The sequence below is a fragment of the Rutilus rutilus genome (assembly GCF_951802725.1).
Source record: "Rutilus rutilus genome assembly, chromosome: 18".
NCBI classification, from domain to species: Eukaryota; Metazoa; Chordata; class Actinopteri; order Cypriniformes; family Leuciscidae; genus Rutilus; species Rutilus rutilus.
In genome coordinates, this window is record NC_140231.1 from 4,095,120 (window position 1) to 4,115,693 (window position 20,574).

Sequence of the window (20,574 nt, forward strand, 5' to 3'; positions counted from 1 at the left end):
TTGAAAATAATGATTGCCTTGACAAAATGGATGGACAAAAATGTAGATATTAAAATATTTAGTATGTAGTAGTTTTCCCGATGGTATTAAAAATTATAGGCTAGGCCTACTGAATATTGACATATTTCAAGGTGTCATATTGAAGTTAAAAAATTCCAGTATCCACTAATTAATGTCCTTCGACAATAAGGTAAAAATGTGTTAAAAGTAGCTATTTTCTACATAAATCTATGATTTGGTTGTATATTTTTATTGGTAATGCATTAACTATCGCCAGCTAAAAAGTAATTAGTAACTAGTACTCTGAGTAGTTTTTGAGAAGAGTAATTTGTACTTTTACTTAATTACTTTTTTGACACCAGTACTTTTACTTGTAATTGAGTATTATTTCAGCAATGTAACGGTACTTGTACTTGAGTACAAATTTTCAGTACTCTTTCCACCTCTGCTAAAATGTGACGTGGAAACACTGCAGATTACTGATTGGTCAGACAGAAACATCACTACCAGCGTCATTGTATTTACGACACGAGACTAAACCCGCTAGATTTAAATAGCCAGTAGACAACAGCCAACGCTGTAGCACTTGTTTTAAAAGTACTTGTTTTACTTGTTTTAAAAGAGTATAAACTTCAAAAAAAGAAATGGCTGAATCGTGGTCAGTGTACGAGGTGCGTACTTTCCTCTCGTTGGTTGCCGAGGAGTGGATGGGGAAACACGGAATGAAAAATTCGCATTTAATATGATGATGTCTTTGCAGTAAAGACGGCAACTATAACGATCAGTCCCACCCACTTTTAAGCGGTACTAACTGCAGTGGAAAAGCAACCGAGCTAAAGCGAGCCGAACCGTGGCGTACTGAGTCGAGTCGTACCACGCAGTGGAAAAGCGAAGCGAGCCGAACCGTTCCGCGCCGAGTCGAACCGTACCGAGCCGAACCGTACCATGCAGTGGAAAAGCGGCATTATTGCTCACTAAATACTGCAGTATATACTGTAAGCTGCCTGACTATTTAAATAATATTACTGCACGTGCTGTCCAGTTGTATCTTGGAAGTTTAACCCTATAAAGCCTATTTTGAACAACATGATCAAAACTTTGCTGAAAAACAGCAGTACGGCGTGTCCTTGCGCCATGGAAGGATTAACTGCGGAGGGAGGGAGGGGACTCAGGAGGAGGACGAAGAGCGGGTGAGGGCAGACTGAAGGCAAGAGGGACCAGGGTGGAGCAGACGGCGCAAGCGGAGCAGGCTTTGCAGGTGGCCAGGGCGGGGCAGGCTTTGCAGGTGGCCAGGGCGAAGCCAACGGAGGGAGGAGCCATGGAGGAGGCAGGGTTGACGATTCCAGGGGGTCAACTGACGTGGGCGAAGCAGTTGGGAGAGGAGACCAGGGTGGAGCCGGAAAACCGACGAAACGGTGTGATGCTAAGGGACTGGGAGGACATGGCGACATCGACGGCTCCGGCGGGGATCCAGAAGGCCACGGCGGAGCCGGAGTGACCGAGGACCAAGGTGAAGACGGAGGGAGTGAGGAGCCCAACAGAGCTAGATGGATGGATGGACGAGGCGAAGCCAGAGGAAAGGAGTCCCAAGGCGAGAGCAGGGTGAGGAATGACCAAGGTGTAACCCGGGGGGACGAGGGAGCCTGGCGAAGCTGGTGGGCTGATGGGCCACGGCGGAGGTGAGGGAGGTAGGAGCCACGGTGGAGGTAATGTACTGGCAGGCTGAAGCAGAGTCCAAGTAGAGGAGGTCGGAGGCGGAGACCAGGGATCCACCGACCCTGATGGAGTTGGTGGAAGGCAGACCCACGGCGACTCCACCTCCTCAAAGGTGGATGGAGGAGCAGAGGGGTTGCCAGGTGGTGGTGGAGGAAGGGTTGAGAGAAGGCAGGTGAGAGGAGGTGGGAGAGGGAGGCTGGGTGGGAGTTCAGGCTCTGGGGTGATGACAGGCTCAGAGCTGGGCGGAACCAGCGGCGAAATAGTCTCTGGGCTGGACGGGACCAGCGGCGAAAAAGTCCCTGGGCTGGACGGGATCAGCGGCAAAAGGAGCTCTGGGCTGGACGGGACCAGCAGCGAAGGAAGCTTTGCGGGCATGACGTGAACAGGCTCTGGCTCGGTGGGCATGACGTATACAGTCTCTGGCTCGGCGGGCATTACATGATGCGCAGGCTCGGCAGGACTGACGTGAAGTGCAGGCTCGGCGGCGGCCATCTTGTCCGGAGACACTGGCTCAGCGGCGGCCATCTTGTCCAAAGACATTGGATCAGCAAAGACTGACTGAACAGAAGGAACTAAATACACACACTGATGAAACACTGATTGACAGAACCAGTGGCGGTTCTAGGGGGGGGCCCCGGGGGGGGGCAGTGCCCCCGTGTCAACAAGCTTGGCCCCCCCTCTGGCCCCCGTAAATTTGTAATCGTAAAATCACACCAAACAACTGCGCATTTATTCAGTTGCGGCGCCTTCATCTAGGCTACACTGCAGCACGACGTATATTCACATCAAATGTTAACGCAGAGGAACGGGACACTGCAGTTCACAAAAGATCATTATTTTCATGTGCTTTAAAGCCTTGCCGGTTAAACATGTCATTCGCTGCTGATACGCTGTTCAAACGTGCGCTTTGACTAATAGTAAACTCGACGCGCACATGCACATAAAAGCCTGTTACTGGACTAAGTTATCTTTTGAGTCTTATATTGCGCTAATACTGTCAAATACAGACATTGTTTACATAAACAAAGCTGGTTATGTCTAAAGTGAAAGCAAACAGAGAAAATTAATTAAAATCTGCTTGTCATATGTGTGTATATTAGACGTGTCGCGTGCAGTTCTTAAAGAGACAGTAGCCCTAATAATAAACATGCTGCCGCTTGTCCTTAAAGAGATAGTTCACCCAAAACCAAACAGTTGCTGGTCCCCATTGACTTCCATACATAGTAGGAAAAAATATATACTATGGAAGTCACAGGGGTACATCAACTGTTGTGGTTACTCACATTCTTTCAAATAACGTTTATTTTCAACAGAAGAAAGAAACTTATTCGGGTTTAAAACAACTTAAGAGAGTAAATTATGACTTTTTTGGGGGAGAATTATCCCTTTAATGTTAATAAAACAACAAAACACACAGAGGAAATCATTCACTGCTCTTGACTGAGAACTTTAAGTCTGTTGTGTTTTATTTTCATATTTGTTCATTTAATTACTTTCTCATACTGTTAAATACACCTATAGCTGAAAAAATAAAGCAGTTTATTTCATTTGTATATTAAGTTGTGTATGTGTAATATGTATCTCTGTTCTTAATTTTTAATAACAAAGAAAATAATGACAAAGATTTTTATCTTCGCCACTTTGGCCTAAATGTCTGCCATTCTTTTTTATTTTATATTTTGTTACCTATAAGGCTTTGTTTTTAAAATAGGGAAATTAGTTTGGCTGTAATGCTCAGTCACTTGCAAAATAGTAAAACCAACATGAAAAAAGAATCGTGATAAAATCGTGATTTTCCTGAAAAAAAAAAATCGTGATATGATATTATTGCCATATCGCCCACCCCAGGTGTAAAAAAGTGCCTAGATGTGCTTAGATGCTAAAAATGTGTTATTATTGATCATTATATCACACTACAATTAAACATAATGAAACATTCATTTGAATTTAAATTGTTTTATTTGCTTAGCTAATATAATTTATTAGCTTTTTCTAGAGATTGCAGTCATACATGACATGGTGAAAAATGACTTGAAATAATACTGAAAATAGGTTAAGATGAATGTTAAAGGTGTGCCCCCTAAAAGCACAAGTGGCCCCTGCCTGGCCCCCCCCCCCCAGTTACTGTGGTCTAGAAACACCACTGGACAGAACACAGGTGATACGGATAATTAACTAGACACAGGTGATACAAATGAACTAATAAAGACAGACAGGACTCAACACTGACACTATTAGAATGTCATCTTTTTGTCCATGTATGAGCTTTTTATTCTACATATTCTTTTATGTCATACTATATGAGCCATAAAAGCCTGTCAAATACATTGATTCTCAAAAAGAACATTTAATTATTTTTTTATTTTTTTTTACATATTTTCTCTAAAGGTTCAATACTGTTCCACTTGAAAAAATAAAATATCAAGGCTTTACAGGGTTAAATTGATTTTTTTTTTTTTAAGCAAAACTAACTCAATAAATAAAAACATAGCATTTTTTTTATGTTTTACTTTTTGCAGTTTTTTGCAGATTTGATAAAATTCAGATTACCAAAAGCCAAACAAGTTCTGAAGCAATTGCTAGTATACCTGATTATCCAATAAAATAACCTCTGGGGTGCCATGGATTTCCATTTACCCGACAAAAGAAATATCTTAACAGCAATTCTGACCTTTCACCCCAATTAATATAGATCATGTTCCAGCATACAAAAAAGTGAGTAGGTCAGCTGAAGGGGCATTCACACTGACAGTTATTAATGTGCCGGAGAGTCTCTGTGCTGTTGGTTGCTAATAGTGGGTTTTCCCACCGTATCCAGCTGTATCTGCACTTCATGACATCACAAATGACCCGCCACTCACACACAACTCTCAGTGAAAAGAAATGACTTCAGCATCATGAAAGATTCAATCCCGATCCTCTTTGGACCTCAAGGGTTAGCTGTTTGTAATGCCTGATCAGAAGTGTCCATCATAGTTCCTGTTATACATTTATGAGATTGTGTAAGTGCGTCAGAAACGGAGGTTTCAGATGAGGGAATCTCAATAACACATTCTTTAATTTATCCAAAATCCAACAAGGAAATACACAGGAGATCAAAGGAATAGGCTATGAACACAACCACGTAAAAACAAAGACAATTAACACAGAACGAAGAACTGAAGGCTTAATATACAAGGGAGGCTGATGAACAGACACTGAAACAGGTGCGTAACATAAATAGTAACCAAGGAAACTAGTGAATACAGACTGCCCTGAATACAGACTGGGCAAATCAAACTAAGTTTATTAGACACTCTTTTCAACTAAAACGAAGAGAGAAGCTTCAAGTCTACTGACTGCAAAGGCTCAAAGGGAGCATCCTGAAGTGCTTGAAGCACCAGGGAAAGGTCCAAAGAGGGTATGGAGGGGGGACGAGGACGACCAGGTCTAAGGAACCTGACGACCAGGTCGTGCTTTCCAACTGTTTTGCCATCTATGTGGTCATGATGCCGTTCATTTATACCGCATCGGCAATTTGGGGGCCTGATAACTCAAAGTGTCAAAGTGCACGGTTTTGAAAATGATACCGTTATCATCTCTGTGTAAACAACAAAAATGTAAATTTGTGAAAACTGTGACGTCATGCGCATACATATTACGTGTTCAGTCTATAAGCGTGTAGTAGTGATGCACCGATGTGAAAATTGTGGCCGATACCGATAACCGATATTAATATTGCTGTTATGGCCGATACCGATATTTACCGATGACGATATCTCTGTATAGATATTATATCAAATTTTTTTTCTTTTTTTTTCTTTTTACTTTAGAAATGACTGATATTGGGCACCTTTACCTGTGTGCAAAATATGTTATCAGACAACAACGACACACATGCATTATATTGCATTGCATATAATGTGTGCTGGTCAACTTCAACTTCAACTAAAATTAAGAAACCCCTAGAAAACAGTAAAAAAAAAAAAAAAAAAAAAAACCTTAGGAACATTGTGTACAATTAAGATAGGCTACTTAATTTATTATTTCATTATCCAAATATGATACTAAATACCACAGGGAAAAGGGCTTCTCTTTGTGACGTGCTGTCTTTGCGTTTGAACATTGCACATTTTAAACAGGACACGCATTAGCTGAATAAATGTTAGCCAATACAAACATATTTATAGAAAACAGTTGACAATGAATAGACAGGAGTCCAATAATAGCATAACGAATCACTTATTCTAAAAATAATATCAAGTATAAGTTAGACGAATCCGACATATAATGAGGGCTGTGTTAACAGTAAAACGTCCGTCATTTAACGAATTTTAAAAACACGGATGGATAATACAAAATGCTTTCTGACATTTTGACAGAAAAAAAACAAGCAAGAACAAAATTGAAACTTAGGCCGTCAATTTTCATTTTACAATTATCTTCTCTCTCTGTGCGCGCGTCCGTGCTTGAGAGAGAGCTTGCGCAGCACTGATACAACAGCACTTTTTAATCTATAAGTAACGAACGCGCTAGTTTTCATACAAAATAAATATGTAACATAATTAGATGCTTTAGTTATTATTAACACAATAACGTAACACATGAAGGCTACGTATCTCAACACTGAGAATGAATAAATAAACGCCTGTTTCTCCAGACTCGCGCTTATTGGTAATCCACAAATCACACGTGCTGTCACTTTTGAGAAAAATCGAATTCGAACGGGTATCAAATATCAAGCAATGTATTTCGAATATATTCGAATATCTACGAGTCAAAAAATGCGTCATGAAGAGAAAAAAAAAAAACCTTTTAAGTCGCACTCGACTAGGCCTATAAGTCGCATTTATTTAGAAATGTATTTCACAAAAAAAAATGACTCCATTATGGACGTGAGCGCTCTGAAAGCGGCACTAAAAGACTGCTTTAAAACTTTCACAGAGACCTCAAACAGAAAGCACAAAGCCTGTCTTTAAATTTAATTTCGTTTTGTATTAATTGTATCTTAATTTTGATCAATGTTTCATCAACCAATTGTCTGGATTTAATAAATAAGAAGTAAATATAGTAGAAAAAATGTAATCAGTACACGGAGGCACCGGCGCGTGAACCTGGAGCTCGTCTCATAAATGAACCGAAACTCAGCGTATAAGGTAGCCTACTTGCCTCACAGACTTGAGACATATATAGAAAGCTTGAAATGTCTACTTTTAAACAGAACAATTCAAAACGAAAGAAAACAGACTGTTCTCTGCTTATGTCATCCATATGAAATGTGCATTATTCTCAGGCGTGTTCACTACTGCAAAGATCGTGAGTCAGCATCATCTTCAACTTCACACTAGGGTTGCGCGATATGCTCCATTTTCATATCGTCCTATCGTCAGCCTGTGAGATCGGCGATACACGATATTATCGTGAGGGGGGCGGGGCTTACTTATTTGATTATTAACTTGCTTATTTACTCATCAATTTGCTTGTTTTATTACTTCGTTTTAAATGAGAATCTTTTTCTATTTTGCTAGCAAAGGTGGAGTGTTTATTAATAGGCTAAATCAGGTTATTTCCTGATATAGTGAGGTAAAAAAAAAAAAAGATCCTAATCATTCTTGTATCTGACCATTCTTGTATATTTCAACATGTCAGCGGGAAATTTACGGACACACATTATCCTCTCATGCCGTTACAGATGCAGCATTTTGACTGTAGGCTGCTTCTGCACGAGATCATGAAAACACGTTTTAATTTATTGGGTCAAGAAAGAGTCGGAGTCTGCGATATGTCCTCCTCTGTCTGGATGCACTTCACTTATGCGCACCGCACTTCAATAAGCCCAAATAACGCGGGTTTTAAATGCCGGGAGAAATCAGAGGCAAAAATCTAAAAGTCGATCGGTACTTACTTATGACTTGACTCTGATAAAGGAAAATGGGTTAATCCGTTTACATGACCACATGCATTGTCAGTTTATTCAGCATAATCGAGTTAATAACGTGCATGTAAACGCGCTCATTCCCTGAAAACGAAAGCAGAAACGGACTGCGCTTTCACTGCATTAACGGCGCGTTCTCTCAGAGACGACGGTGGATATAACGGTAGGCTACAGCATCTTAATTTACTGGCTTAATATTTCTCTTGTGGACTTACATTATTGACAGTGAAAAAAAATAGAAGAATATATTTCTTGTTAAACAAGTTTGAAGTTGCTTGTGATTTTCACAGGCAGAGTTCCACAGATGCTTCGTGTAACCTACTAAAGACTTTATTAGGCCTAGGCGGCCTATATAATTTTATTGATATTATTATTATAATTAATATTTTGTAATTGTACTGTTTTTAGTGTTTTTACTGTCATTAAATATTTTGTTAATGTGCTATGGAAACAAAATACTGACGAACAACGATGCCGCGTCTTCATCTTGGCTCTGTATAAGAATGATGCGTCTGTTAAGCACTCTTGGCAATTTGTGAATGGATCACCTTGCAATTAAATTTCGTTGTGGGATGTAGTTTTTTTTAGTCTGTTTTAAAAATATTTTCTTTGAGGAGTCCTCATACGCGCGCGTCGGTGACGTCGCATGTGTGGTTATGTGATGTCGCAAGTGTGGTTATGTGGTGATGTCGTTATGAATTTAGGCAAGGCAAATATAATTGTAACTATACTAGCTTAATAATAATAATAATAATTTAATACATTAATAGGAAAACGAGCCAATTATCGTATTGATATCGTCAAAGGCATCTGCCATCGGCGATATCTCTGTCTATCGTCGATACACGATACTATCGTCTATCGGCACAACCCTACTTCACACGTCAAATACACAGGAATGATTATCGGCCTGTTCACATCGGCCCTATTTTGATATATTATATCGGCGGCCGATATATCGTGCACCACTAGCGTGTAGTGTTACTTTACAAAGCGACATCGCCACCTACTGGCCTGGCAGCAGAATACAGCATTTTTTTATTCGTTTTCGCGGATCCGTGTGAGCGGGGATCGATTTGACAACGTTGTCGTCTGTACGTGAAAAAACGCAAAGGAAAAACCTTGATTAGCAGACTCGTGTTTAGTACATTGTTGTCGTGTAAATGTACCCTAAAACTTAGCATAATAATTAGTTAGCATGCTAAATGAAAGGATAAACCCTGCATCTGTATGTGCCTACTTCACAAACAAAAAAAGAAAAAAAAAAGTATGTGAAAAGAGTAGTATGTCTGAGTTTATATTCATAAATCATGTACCCAGATGACCTACTGCTTCCCGTAAGTTTCCGAAGTGCGATTTGATGGACAGGAGTTGTGAATGGCAGTTAAGTAACACAACTGATGCCGTAAATCGTAAGACAATGACAACATGGTGGATACAGTACATCAGGATTTCATTCATACCACACATATGCATACTATATCGAACATACAAGTATGTATGTAGCGGATAATCCTTCAGTTTAAATACAAAAAACAATTAAATTCAATTTAAAAGACATGAATTTACATATATTCATAATTAGGAAGACTACAAAAAATTTTGAAAGCAATACTGCAGAAGATGCAGGACATTCTTTCAACCACTGGTATCAGTTATTTGGGGTTCAAATAAAACTGACTGTCTAAACTAAAGTAACTGTCTCATAAGACTCAGTCATTCGTAAATCAGACTGCAGTGATCTAACTATATGTCTTTTTCTTCTTCTGCACCTCCAGTTTAGGCATCATTTCTTATAGACAACCACAACAGCACTGATTCATCAGCTGACAATGACATAGTTACCGTCAAACGTGTCTAATGAGAGAGGAAAAGAGGTAAAAACACAGACCATGACCGCTCACACAGGCACCTTAAAAAAAGAAAAAACACTTAAAGCAACATTTTAAAATACAGTTTCCGTTGGAAACAGCCCTTTAAAAAGTCAACAAAAAGCCATGATGTGCTGACGAAGGCTAACTCAGCGCAGCTCCAAACCCCTGCCCTAAAGAAGACATTAGGCTGCCAAATGTGGATTCCTAGCTTTTTTTTCCCCCTCTTAACCCTTCTACCAAAAGCCCAACAGTCACTTAAGACAGAACAGTCTTTCATGTTAAGGCAAGTCAAGTCGCACAGCAGACCACCGTATAAAAACTGATCTGAAGATGTAGAATTAATATTTGATCCCTCTGAAAGTCAAACTACTTCTGGTTCCTGCTTACCTCACTGAAAAATCTCTGTAAACATCTTATAAAGGCCAGTTTGTTACAAATAACTGAACTGAAGCTATGCTTTTTGACATGGAATTTACACTGGCTAAAGGTCAGTTTACACCAAGACGAATATTTTCAGAACGATACAAATTTTTTTTGAATGAATGGCTGTTAATGCGTCTGTTCAGACCAACTTTTTTCCATACCCTCCAACAGCTAAAAGTGAAAGGTGAAAATACTCTTAGGGGTCCTTTTTGAATTAAACATTTTCATCTATTTAAAAAAATCATCACGTTCTGGAATAAATATCTGAACAACCTTTACATGCATTTTGGTACAATGTGTGGTGGTGAGTTTTGTTTTTTACACAATTAATTAATAATGAGAACATTATGTTTTCATTATTTACTGAAAATCTTCCCATTCACGATAGAGTAGCTCTCATATATAATCTGCACTTCCACATATTCAAAGATTAGGTTTGAAACCTGAGAACTTATGCTATTTGCTGTCACTGGCGTCAAATCTGATGCGACACCTCTTGACGTGCCATATTTAAATATATTGCACTGAATGAGATTCATCGGCTACAGCAGACTAATGAACTATTATTATGGTGCTATTGTGTCCTTCAGTCACTGGTCACTGTCTAATGTCATTGTATGGAAAAAAGCAGCTTGGCAATCTGCTAAAATTCTCCTTTTGTGTTTCATGGAAGAAAAATAGTCATACAGGTTCACGATGACATGAGGGTGAGTAAAGGATGACCGAATGTTTATTTGAGGGGACTTCTGAAGCATGGACTGGGCGTTGCATTGAAATATTATAAATGTAAGTATTTAATAGTGTTCATTTTATTGTGTAAAAATAATGCTAATCACAGCAGGTGAGCTGGTTGTTGTGTGTACGGTTTGTTGTTTAACTTACCCTACAGTATTCGTTTATGGGTTTCAGGCGTTTCATGGCCACGTCTCTGATGTGGCTTCTCCTGAAGAGAATCTTTCCTGTTGGGAAATGAAGACGATTATTATAAACACACCCTGCATTCATCAGCATCTTCGTTCTCAAATTCATCAGCACTCTTTACAGGGGTTTAAAGTCAAAAGGGAAACTTTTGGGAATGTCCCTTCATGCTTCATGGCCATTTTATCAGATGTTGGAAGACCACAAGCATGAAACTTGCCCAAACAAAGATTGTGGCCCATAAAACAATACCAAGAAATGAACACAAATGAGACTCTTAAGTTTTATGACTCATATCCTGCTGAACTAAAAGCATGTACTGTGGTCCCTTTTTGCTGAATGTAGTAAAACATTTTTTAAAAGTGAAACATGTGGGAAAACAACTAGGCTATCCCACACAACGCCCTAGGGTCATAGATCTTTTAGCAATGGCACATTCAGAAGAATGAGGCTGAAAAACACCTTGGTGTGTGTGATGTGGTGTGTATGTGTAAATGTGTTGGGTTACTGCCCCGGACCTCATGTGCTGAGTGGAGCTGGGTAGAGTCCACACCCTCTCACAATGGCCTCAGATTGGTCAATTTACAACAAACCCTGTTACACCTGGTATTTACATGTGACTCCTGTGACCACTTGTGATCAGATTTCAAGGGGAGGATCTCTTTACCAGGGCCATAGATCTTAGGGGCTGTTTACACAACACCGTTTTCAACTAAAAACTGAAAACTTTTTATGAGTTTCGGCCGTTCATTTTGGGTGCCTGTAAACACAAACTTTTGAAACCGGATATCAAAGTGCAAGTTTTAGAAAAAAGTCTCTGTGTTAAACAACAAAAACGCAAATCTCTGAAGACAATGACATCATGCACATGCGTATTACATGTTCAGTCTACAGTGTTTCATCGCCATCTAATGGCCTGGCAGCAGAATACAGCGTTTTAGTCGTTTTCGCGGATCCGTGTGAATGGGGGTCGTTTTGACTATTGTCTGTACACAAAAAACTCAAAAAGGAAAAACTTCTCCATTTTAAGCATATTGTTGTCGTGTAAACGTACCCTAAGCTTGTATGCATTAGAATTGCAATATGCAATATTGTTTAAATGGAATTTACACTAGCTAAAAGTCAGTTTACACCTAGATGAATATTTTCATTTCGTTTTTTTTACAGAGATGTGTTCGAATCATTTTCCATTGCACTGCGAAGAAAACTGAAAGTTGCATAGTGATTTGGGTACCAGACTGTACCAGAACTGTATTTCTGCTTTTCTATACGCATCACTTCCTCTCAGAAAGTTTGCATTTCTATTCAGCCTATCTGCCGGTTTAATGCATTGGTCTGAACTGACAAATCAAATGTGAAAATTTGACTGAATTTTTGCGACAAACATTTGTGTCAGTGTGAACAGGCCTTTAATTGTGTGTGTGAGAGAGTAGTAAAGTGTCTTTTAACTTAACATTGGTTTGACAAGAACACTTGACAATAATAAACCTGATAACTGTCTTTCACAATAGAAACATGCGATGATACAAAAAGGTATCTACACTATCTGATTGACTACTACAGTATATACTGTGTGTAAGAATATATATATTATATATATTGTCACATTTATGGTGGCTTAGAAAGCACACGACGAAGGAGATAGTGAAATATACAAAGTCTTTAACACAAAAGAATACGACTACGTTTGACAAACAATAAACAATAACTGACAAAGGACTGAACAGAAAATGGCGTATAAATACACATAGTAAATGAGGACACTAAACAAGAACAGTAGGATGAAGATTAACAAATCAGAAACCATAGTAACTAACGAGAACTCATAAAGAAATGACAGGAACAACTAACTGGAACATAATTGTGACATTATGCCCCCTTGGAAAGCCTTGCGCCGAATAATGTCTAACTGAGGAGGGAGGGAGCTTTGGAGGAAGGCGTGGAGCTGGTGATGGACAGGGACGACCCCGAGGAGTAGGAGAGAAACACCATGGTGTTGCTGACGGTGGGAGGAGCCAGGGTGGAGCTCCGGGTGAAGAGCTGAGCGGAAACCTGAGAGGCGATCGATGGAGGCAGAACCAGGGTGAGTGGAGGAACCGGCAGAGCAGAGAGGCCGATGGACCAGGGCAACTTTGATGGTTTAGAAGCCTGAGCTGGCGGCTCACGGGACTGAGGTGGTAACGGGGACTCGGCTGACCAGGGTGATGCTGGAGCGAGTGAGGTGACAGGGAGGACGGAGGAAGGAAGGAAGGAGCCGGATGGTGGTGTAGGGGTGGGGGGTGTAGGCACTGCCAGAATCCCAGAAGTCCATTGCAGAACATGAGCGACGACCACTAGAGGCTGACCTGGAGGGACGAGTAAGCCCAGCGGAGTCTCAGGGCAGATGAGCCACGGAGGCGAAGAGGAAGCATAGAGCCGAAGTGAGGTCGATGGGCTGACGGGTGGGGACTTGGGACTGGAGACAAAACGTGTAGCCGGGGACTCTGGCTCATGCCGAGCTGGCGGAGGGGAAGACTGAGGCTAAGCCGATGAACCGCATGGAGCAAGTGGCGGGGGCAGAGCTGGGGAGCTAGACGACACCAGTGGGACCGACGGATTCTGTAGACTGGCCGTGACCAGCAAGGGAAATGGGACCAGAGAAGTCAGGCACGACCAGGGCATCCAAATATTCGGAGGGGACCGGCGAAGAAGGGGAGAATTCGATGTTGGGAATCTGGGTGGGAACTGGATCTGTGGACCACAGATCTTTCAGGTTCAGGACCGCTCCTGGATCTGGGGTGGGCTGATCAGCACGCTTAGACTCCGGGGCATTGATGGTATCCGGATCTGGTTCCTGGACGAGCTTTGTGAGTGCCTTGGGATCGCTGGTTGTGAGGGAGAGGCCGCCGTCCCGAAGCATCCAGCCCAAATACCCCAGCAACCTTCGGTTCTCGGGGAGGAGGAGGAGGAGGAGATGACACAATGCTGGTGAGTTCATAGATTACTCGTTTTAGAGGGTCGGTTATTGTCACGTTTATGGTGGCTTAGAAAGCGATTATGGTGGCTTAGAAAGCGACCTTATGGTGGCTTAGAAAGCAAAATATATTTTATATATATTTATATTTATATATATATGCATTTATATATATATAAAACCAAGCACTAGGAAAGTATAAGTATCAGAAAGTTAAAGGGACACTCCACCCATTTGCATTAAGCTTTGCATTAGAAACCCAGTCATACTATTGAATGGTCGTGCAACACTCTCTCATTTTCCCCTGAGACGGGAGAAATCCGTTATTTATCTCTTACACTTCCTCCTACAATGACGCAAAAATCGTCATTTTGCGTCATTGTTTGGAGGAAGTGTAAGAGGGGGGGATTTCGGTTGAGACTACAGACACTCGTTCCTCATCTTTCCCAGGGGGCGGGACCCGCTCACGCTACAGACCTATTACAGATCAGTGGGTGGGACTTTACTCTCTGAAACTGAAAGCAATATCCTCCATCTTGTTTGAAGCTAAGCTAACAGGCGCTGTGGAGACAGATGTAAAGTTATGACAATAGCGGAGGAGAGTGCTCAATATGATATAGAAGAAGAGGATTTCGGAAGTCTGATGCTTGAATCAGGTGTTTGTGGCTACCTTTACAAGCCACATTATAGCGAAGAGCAGCCGAGGCAGAAGACCTGCCTGCCGCGGACGAGGAGCCCGGACTGACTCGAGTTAGGGCGGACTGGTGGCGCTGGTGATCTCACTATGCAACTACGAACACAGAGATAGAGACCGTCTGCGGCAAAGAATTTCAACGATGACAATTTCTCCTGGACGAAATCTCTGAATCAGTCGAGGACACGGACGTTTGTGTTGTGAACTATCCTAGTTTTGCACCGCATATGTTCTGACTGAACATCCAGGTACCATGCAATAATTCACCTCTCGAAAGAAATACAAACGAGGAGTAATGCACTAATGAGTTCGCCAACTAACTAGACATTTTGTGTGAAATGAATTTCAAGCTCTGGTGGTAGCTAGCCTTGTAGAGGGAAGATTGATTTCTCTTATAGGCAGATATGCGCTTTCTGGATTAGTGGGAGTGGCTTGCGGAGCTGTGCAATGTGGTGCATTGTGGGAGTTGTTGTCTTTCACACAAATGCGTCCTGAAGTTATTTTTTGTCTTTCCTCGGTCACGAAGGCACCAAATGCATTTTTTTTTTTACATTTCGGCTACATATATGACCCACTTTAAATAAAAAACAATGTTCAAAATGTGGAATGCCCCTTTAAAGCTATTATTATATAGCTTTTTAAATTAAAATGACTTTTTTTTTTATCCTTCCCCAAATCATCCATGGGGCAGACAGGTTCAGAATAAAGATTGTTTAAATGGTGCACTGCAATGAGTGTGTTTACAAAGCTCACAAATGGATGTTGAGTGTGTGTACATGATGCTCAGCTAATTACAGGAGTTTCTGTGTAGATTGGTGACAAAGTGCTGTGTCAGTAAGCCCAGACACTTGTTAAATGGTTGTAAAGAGCTGGTATGTAAGACAACATTCAGGTGCTTGTAGACTGTCTGATTCACAAGCAAACAAACCTTCCAGCCTGCTTAATTATAGCCAGATGTTCATTCTAAACAAATTAACTGTAACATTCTGAACTTGCTGAAAATAGTATTGCTAGTACTGTGGGGGTGAGCGAGGCACAACCTAATGCGGGGCTAGTTGTAACACACATGCTAGCATGACGAAACTTAGTGTATTTACTAGTTGCCATATCAACACTACATTGAGAAAAAATTGCGCCAAAATTAAAAAATGTTTGGAAGATATCACTGAACAATTATATAACCTTAGCAAAACTAAACTTCTTACTATAGTTTTACTATAGTCACCTCAGTTTTTATTATTTATTTAAACCAAGACATCTGCTATTATTTTTAATTTTGAACATCTCGGTTACGTATGTAACCCTCGTTCCCTGAAGGATGGAACGGAGACGTAGTCGGACGTACCGACTGATTGGGATCACGCTTAGGGAGCCTGTCATCTTCGAGTATTGATAAAACGAGCCAATGCACATATTGGCAGGCAAGCTTTGCATCCTCGCTCCGCCCCGCAGTGCAGGTATAAATACGGAAGTGGATGCACGCACCACTTCTTTTTTCGCTGAGGAGCTGAGCGGAGCCCGGAGTCAGCGGTGGTCCAGCAATAGTGGCGACGGGACTACGTCTCCATTCCCTCCTTCAGGGACTTCCCTTTCAGTTCGGTCACGTTCTACGTATTCGGACGTACCGACTGATTGGGATCCCCATTAAAACGGCACTAGTGCTGCCACCTTCCAGTGCTTAGACAAAAGCCTCCTGACCCCCCGAGAATGCAAGAATGGCGCGCGTATCCAGTCCATAGGAGGGGAATGGCGCAACAAGTCGACACTTCAAACCGGGCTTACAGTGAAACTGGCTTCATGTGAAGGGAGCCCGCGAAAAGCAACCGGCTGGACACATAAGCTATTTTTTCTAGTGAATATGCTGGTGTCAGCGAGGCACCCTGTGTCAACGCCCAGGAAGGAGCTACACTCTCTTCCATTCAAAGAGATTGGCCTCTTGTCTCCATCCCTGCGAAGCGCAGCCTTAGCATGCGTTATGCTTTTTCCGGCTAAGGTTGCAGGCTTGCCTTCCAGTGTCATTGTTTCTAGTAATCCTGAAGACATTGATTAGCTTGTTCAGGTGTTTGATTAGGGTCGGAGCTAAACTCTGCAGGACAGTGGCCCGCCAGTTTTTTGAGAGTTTGCGCGACTCTAAACAGAACACAGAAAATGAAGTATACCCAGGCCAAACAGTACATGGGTGGATCTGAACCTGAACTTTTTTTATACACAGTGTTATTAACCAACAAAAACAGATAAAAATATGGCTGCCAATTCTTTAACAATGTGAGTTAACTGTAAGTATGATAAGTTCAATTAAAGAAAGTATACTTTCAGTATATTAACTATTAAATAGTTAAATATTTCAAAGTGCACTTTCATAAACTTAAAAGATAACTAGACGTATATTGCTAGTCAACTAACAGTATACCTATAAGTTCTTATAGTATAGTTCACAGTGTAGTTACAATGGAAAAGAAAAACCTGTAAACTAGTTGTGTCCTCAAAGACTACTGTTACACCTTTTAACTAAAAAATGGGCCTATTTAGTCCCAAGAAGTATTGAAGTATTCACTTACAAGAACACTACTAGAACATAGATTTAGGAAAATATACTTGAACTTTACTGAAGTTTACTTAAAATGAACTTGACATATACTTTTAATGTAGGAATCTGCGTACTTTATTTGACACTATGTGTACTTATAGTGTATTTACCCAAGAAAATACTGGTAAAATAAGGTTACAACATGGGTTAAGGTTAGGTTTAGGTGTAGGTTCTAGGGCTTTGAAACGATTAATCGCGATTAATCGCATCCAAAATAAAAGTTTGTGTTTACATAATATATATGTGTGTGTGTACTGTGCATAATTATTTTGTATATATAAATACACACACATGCATGTATATATTTAAGAAAATATTGTTATTTATATATCAAATATTTATATTTATATATAATACAAATTATATATATATATATATATATATATATATATACATACAGTATATATAAGCAACTATTTTTTTAATATATACATGTGTGTATATTTATATATACAAAATAATTATGCACAGTACACACACATATATTATGTAAACACAAACTTTTATTTTGGATACGATTAATCGCGATTAATCGTTTCACAGCCCCAGTAGGTTCAGGGTTAGTACCTAGTTATAACCCAATTGCTATAATAAATACATATTATGTACATGAGGAACAGGAGTGTAAAATAAAGTCCTACCGAAATACTTAGATTATGTTGTCAGAATAAACATATAAAGATGCACAGTGGCACCAAATATGTCAAATGCCATGCTATCTGCTGGCAGATTCCCTGTTTCCACTAAGTGATCAGTATTTTGTAGCAGACACTGCTGATAACCACACATATGCATAGTGAAAAAGGAAATTACAAGTTTGCAGTACATCATTTCCTAAATGAAAGCAAGAAGCGGCAGCAAAGCGATTCCAAGAAACAGCATATAAGATAGAGATCGGTGTATTTCTGTAGTCTATGACTTGACTTGAATGTATGCAAAGGGTCATTCTGCAATGATGTTTACCTGGTAAAAAGGGAATGATTCTGCGTTTTGGATCCTTCTGTCCACCTTCCACAGGGAATTTATCCAGAAGCTCCATCTGGAAAACAATACAGAAAAACTTAACATCAATGTGAAAAGACAACTCATTTTAGTTCATAGATGAAAAATGTAGGGCAGGACTTGAATGAATCAATTAGGGATTTGACTGGATATTGAGAACAAGTCGTCGCTGATTATAATCCATTCAACAAATGGTCATTCCCCCTCCCCTCTATTGCTCTACATAGATCTACTGACATAGTGGAACATTTTTATACCCAACACCTCCCTCTGTTAATACTTACGTCCAGAATACCCTGTAATGATCACTTACAGCTATACGTTATTTTTATTTGCTGGCACCAATTAACATTTTCCTCCCATCTGTAGAGATTTGGTAACAGGCCCTTATTCCAGTCCAAAAGCAGCTGCGGACCAATGAAATCACACCTGTGCCTTTCCAAAGTATGTTAAAGTAGGTCATATGTGCATTTTACACATTCATTCACTAATGACTATAGCAGAGCTTGAATTCATCAGCTGAGCGAAGTTTTCCAGCACAGCAGTTCTGAAATCCACAAGGCCCAACAATTTACTTATAATGCAATACCCAACATAAAGCTAACCAGTGAAAAAATTGCTGTCATCTTCAACCCAGGCTCATTGGAAATACGTGCCTGTGGTGACATTTCTGCAAAATGATATTACGTTGCTTCTTGCATATCATGCACTATGATAAAAGTTGGGATGCACGATATATGTTCATTTTTAATGTTATCGTTTTCAGCCTGATATGAAAATGTGGCCAATAAATTAAAGCCAATAAATAATGGATTATTTCCTTCAGCTGAGACACTGTTCAAAATGTTGTTTTTAATTCCTATAAATATGATTGGAATCACTTCAAAAAGGAAAATATAGTAAAGTGCAACATGTGCAATGCAAGTCTGTCATATAGAATAACTCATAAAATTATAAGAACATCATTATAATTGTGCTTGGGACATTGCTTTTAATGATGAGACGTTTGTTTTTGTAATCTTTGTAAAAATTATATAAAACTTTGGATTTAGATTTATCGGCTTTAAAATAAAAAGAATTATCGGTATCGGCCAAAACTTTCATATCGGTGCATTCCTAGATAAAAGTGTTTTGAGGCCATATCACAGTTTTGTGCAATGAACCGCATGAAAATAGTTTATTCGATAATCTACCCTTGTAATCATAATTTGTGTGAAAAAGACTGAAACTGAATGTATAGGTATGTTATTGAGCTTCACAAAAATCTAGGTAGAGGCAAGTTTTTCCAATGAGCCTACGTTTCGCGTTTCAGATCACATAATTTTGTTGTGTGATTAATTTTGCTCATAAATATAATGATGACTTATACAGCATGTGTAATGAGTTGCAAATGGCTGAGGGAAACTGCATGATGTAAGTCTAACTGAACAAATAAAAACAACAGATGTAATGAAAATTGAAAGCTTCACTGTTTTTTAGCGTACACTTTTGCCGTAAACAGCACTAAAGGAATGCAGTGCACTGACACATTTAAAAGTTAAACATTAATAGTGCCGTAGTTCTCACTCGTGTCTTTTCGAGACTAATGACGAAGCAAAGAGAGGCTGTCATTCTGCCAGACAAAGCTTTTACTGTTGTTGGCCAATTCATTAAGCGAAGGAACAATGTCTTCTACTGTGACTCAGCACCATCTTGAATGACGGCACATTGATAAAACTCTTTATTTTCTCTTTCGCACAGACAAACGAGCTGCATGGGTCCATTACAGAGCAGAGTCTGCCTCTTCTGAGATTTCATTTTATAACTCCACATAACTGTTTCAAAAATAAAACTTGAAAGCTTCATAACGCAAGGACTTCGTGGACCAGTGGTCTCCGACACAGTTTATTAGACTTCAGCAGGCCTGAGAGTCATATAAATGGCTTCGATTATTTTAATAATGCTATTTTACATTTAAAAATTGTACACTTCCAGTAAAAAAATAGGACACAGGTAATCACACTACTTTTTTCAACATTTTAGAAAAACATTAAATTCAATAAAACAAACAGAAGTATGGAAATTATGTAATGTTACAAAGATTGTAAAACAAATCGAAACTATATTTGATATGAACATCTTTAAAGGAGCCACTTTTAGATATATTTGCTTAACCATGCTAGTTTAATTAAAGACTTTGAATTAATTCTGGGTTGTGCGAGTTTACTACATTGTGACAGACATGTTGTGTCTTTAGTATTGTGTCTTTTGTTACAGTATACTGTATAGTTTGCTTGTTCTGTTTATGCTCGAGTAGTAAGTAGTAGGGGTGGGCGATATGGCAAAAATATCATATCACGTTTTTTTTTTTTCAGGAAAATCAAGATTCACGATTTTATAATGATTTGTTCATGTTGGTTTTACTATTTTGCAAGTGACTGAGAAGTACAGCCAAACTAATTCCCCTATTTAAAAAATGTAGCCTTACAAGTCAACAAAATGTAAAAGAAAAAA

General features: G+C 39.7%; 1 protein-coding gene across 3 annotated transcripts in view; it reads right to left on the reverse strand.

Annotated features, from left to right (window-relative positions):
- Window positions 1-20,574, reverse strand: part of sh3pxd2b (SH3 and PX domains 2B) — a 58,877-nt gene that overhangs the window by 15,396 nt on the left and 22,907 nt on the right. For all 3 annotated transcript variants that reach the window (XM_084386851.1, XM_084386853.1, XM_084386852.1), the window contains exons 3-4: window positions 18,043-18,118; window positions 10,810-10,886 (exon numbers count right to left, since the gene is read on the reverse strand). In XM_084386851.1, coding sequence (XP_084242977.1) covers window positions 10,810-10,886; window positions 18,043-18,118 — 153 coding nt within the window. The remainder of the gene's footprint in view (window positions 1-10,809; window positions 10,887-18,042; window positions 18,119-20,574) is intronic.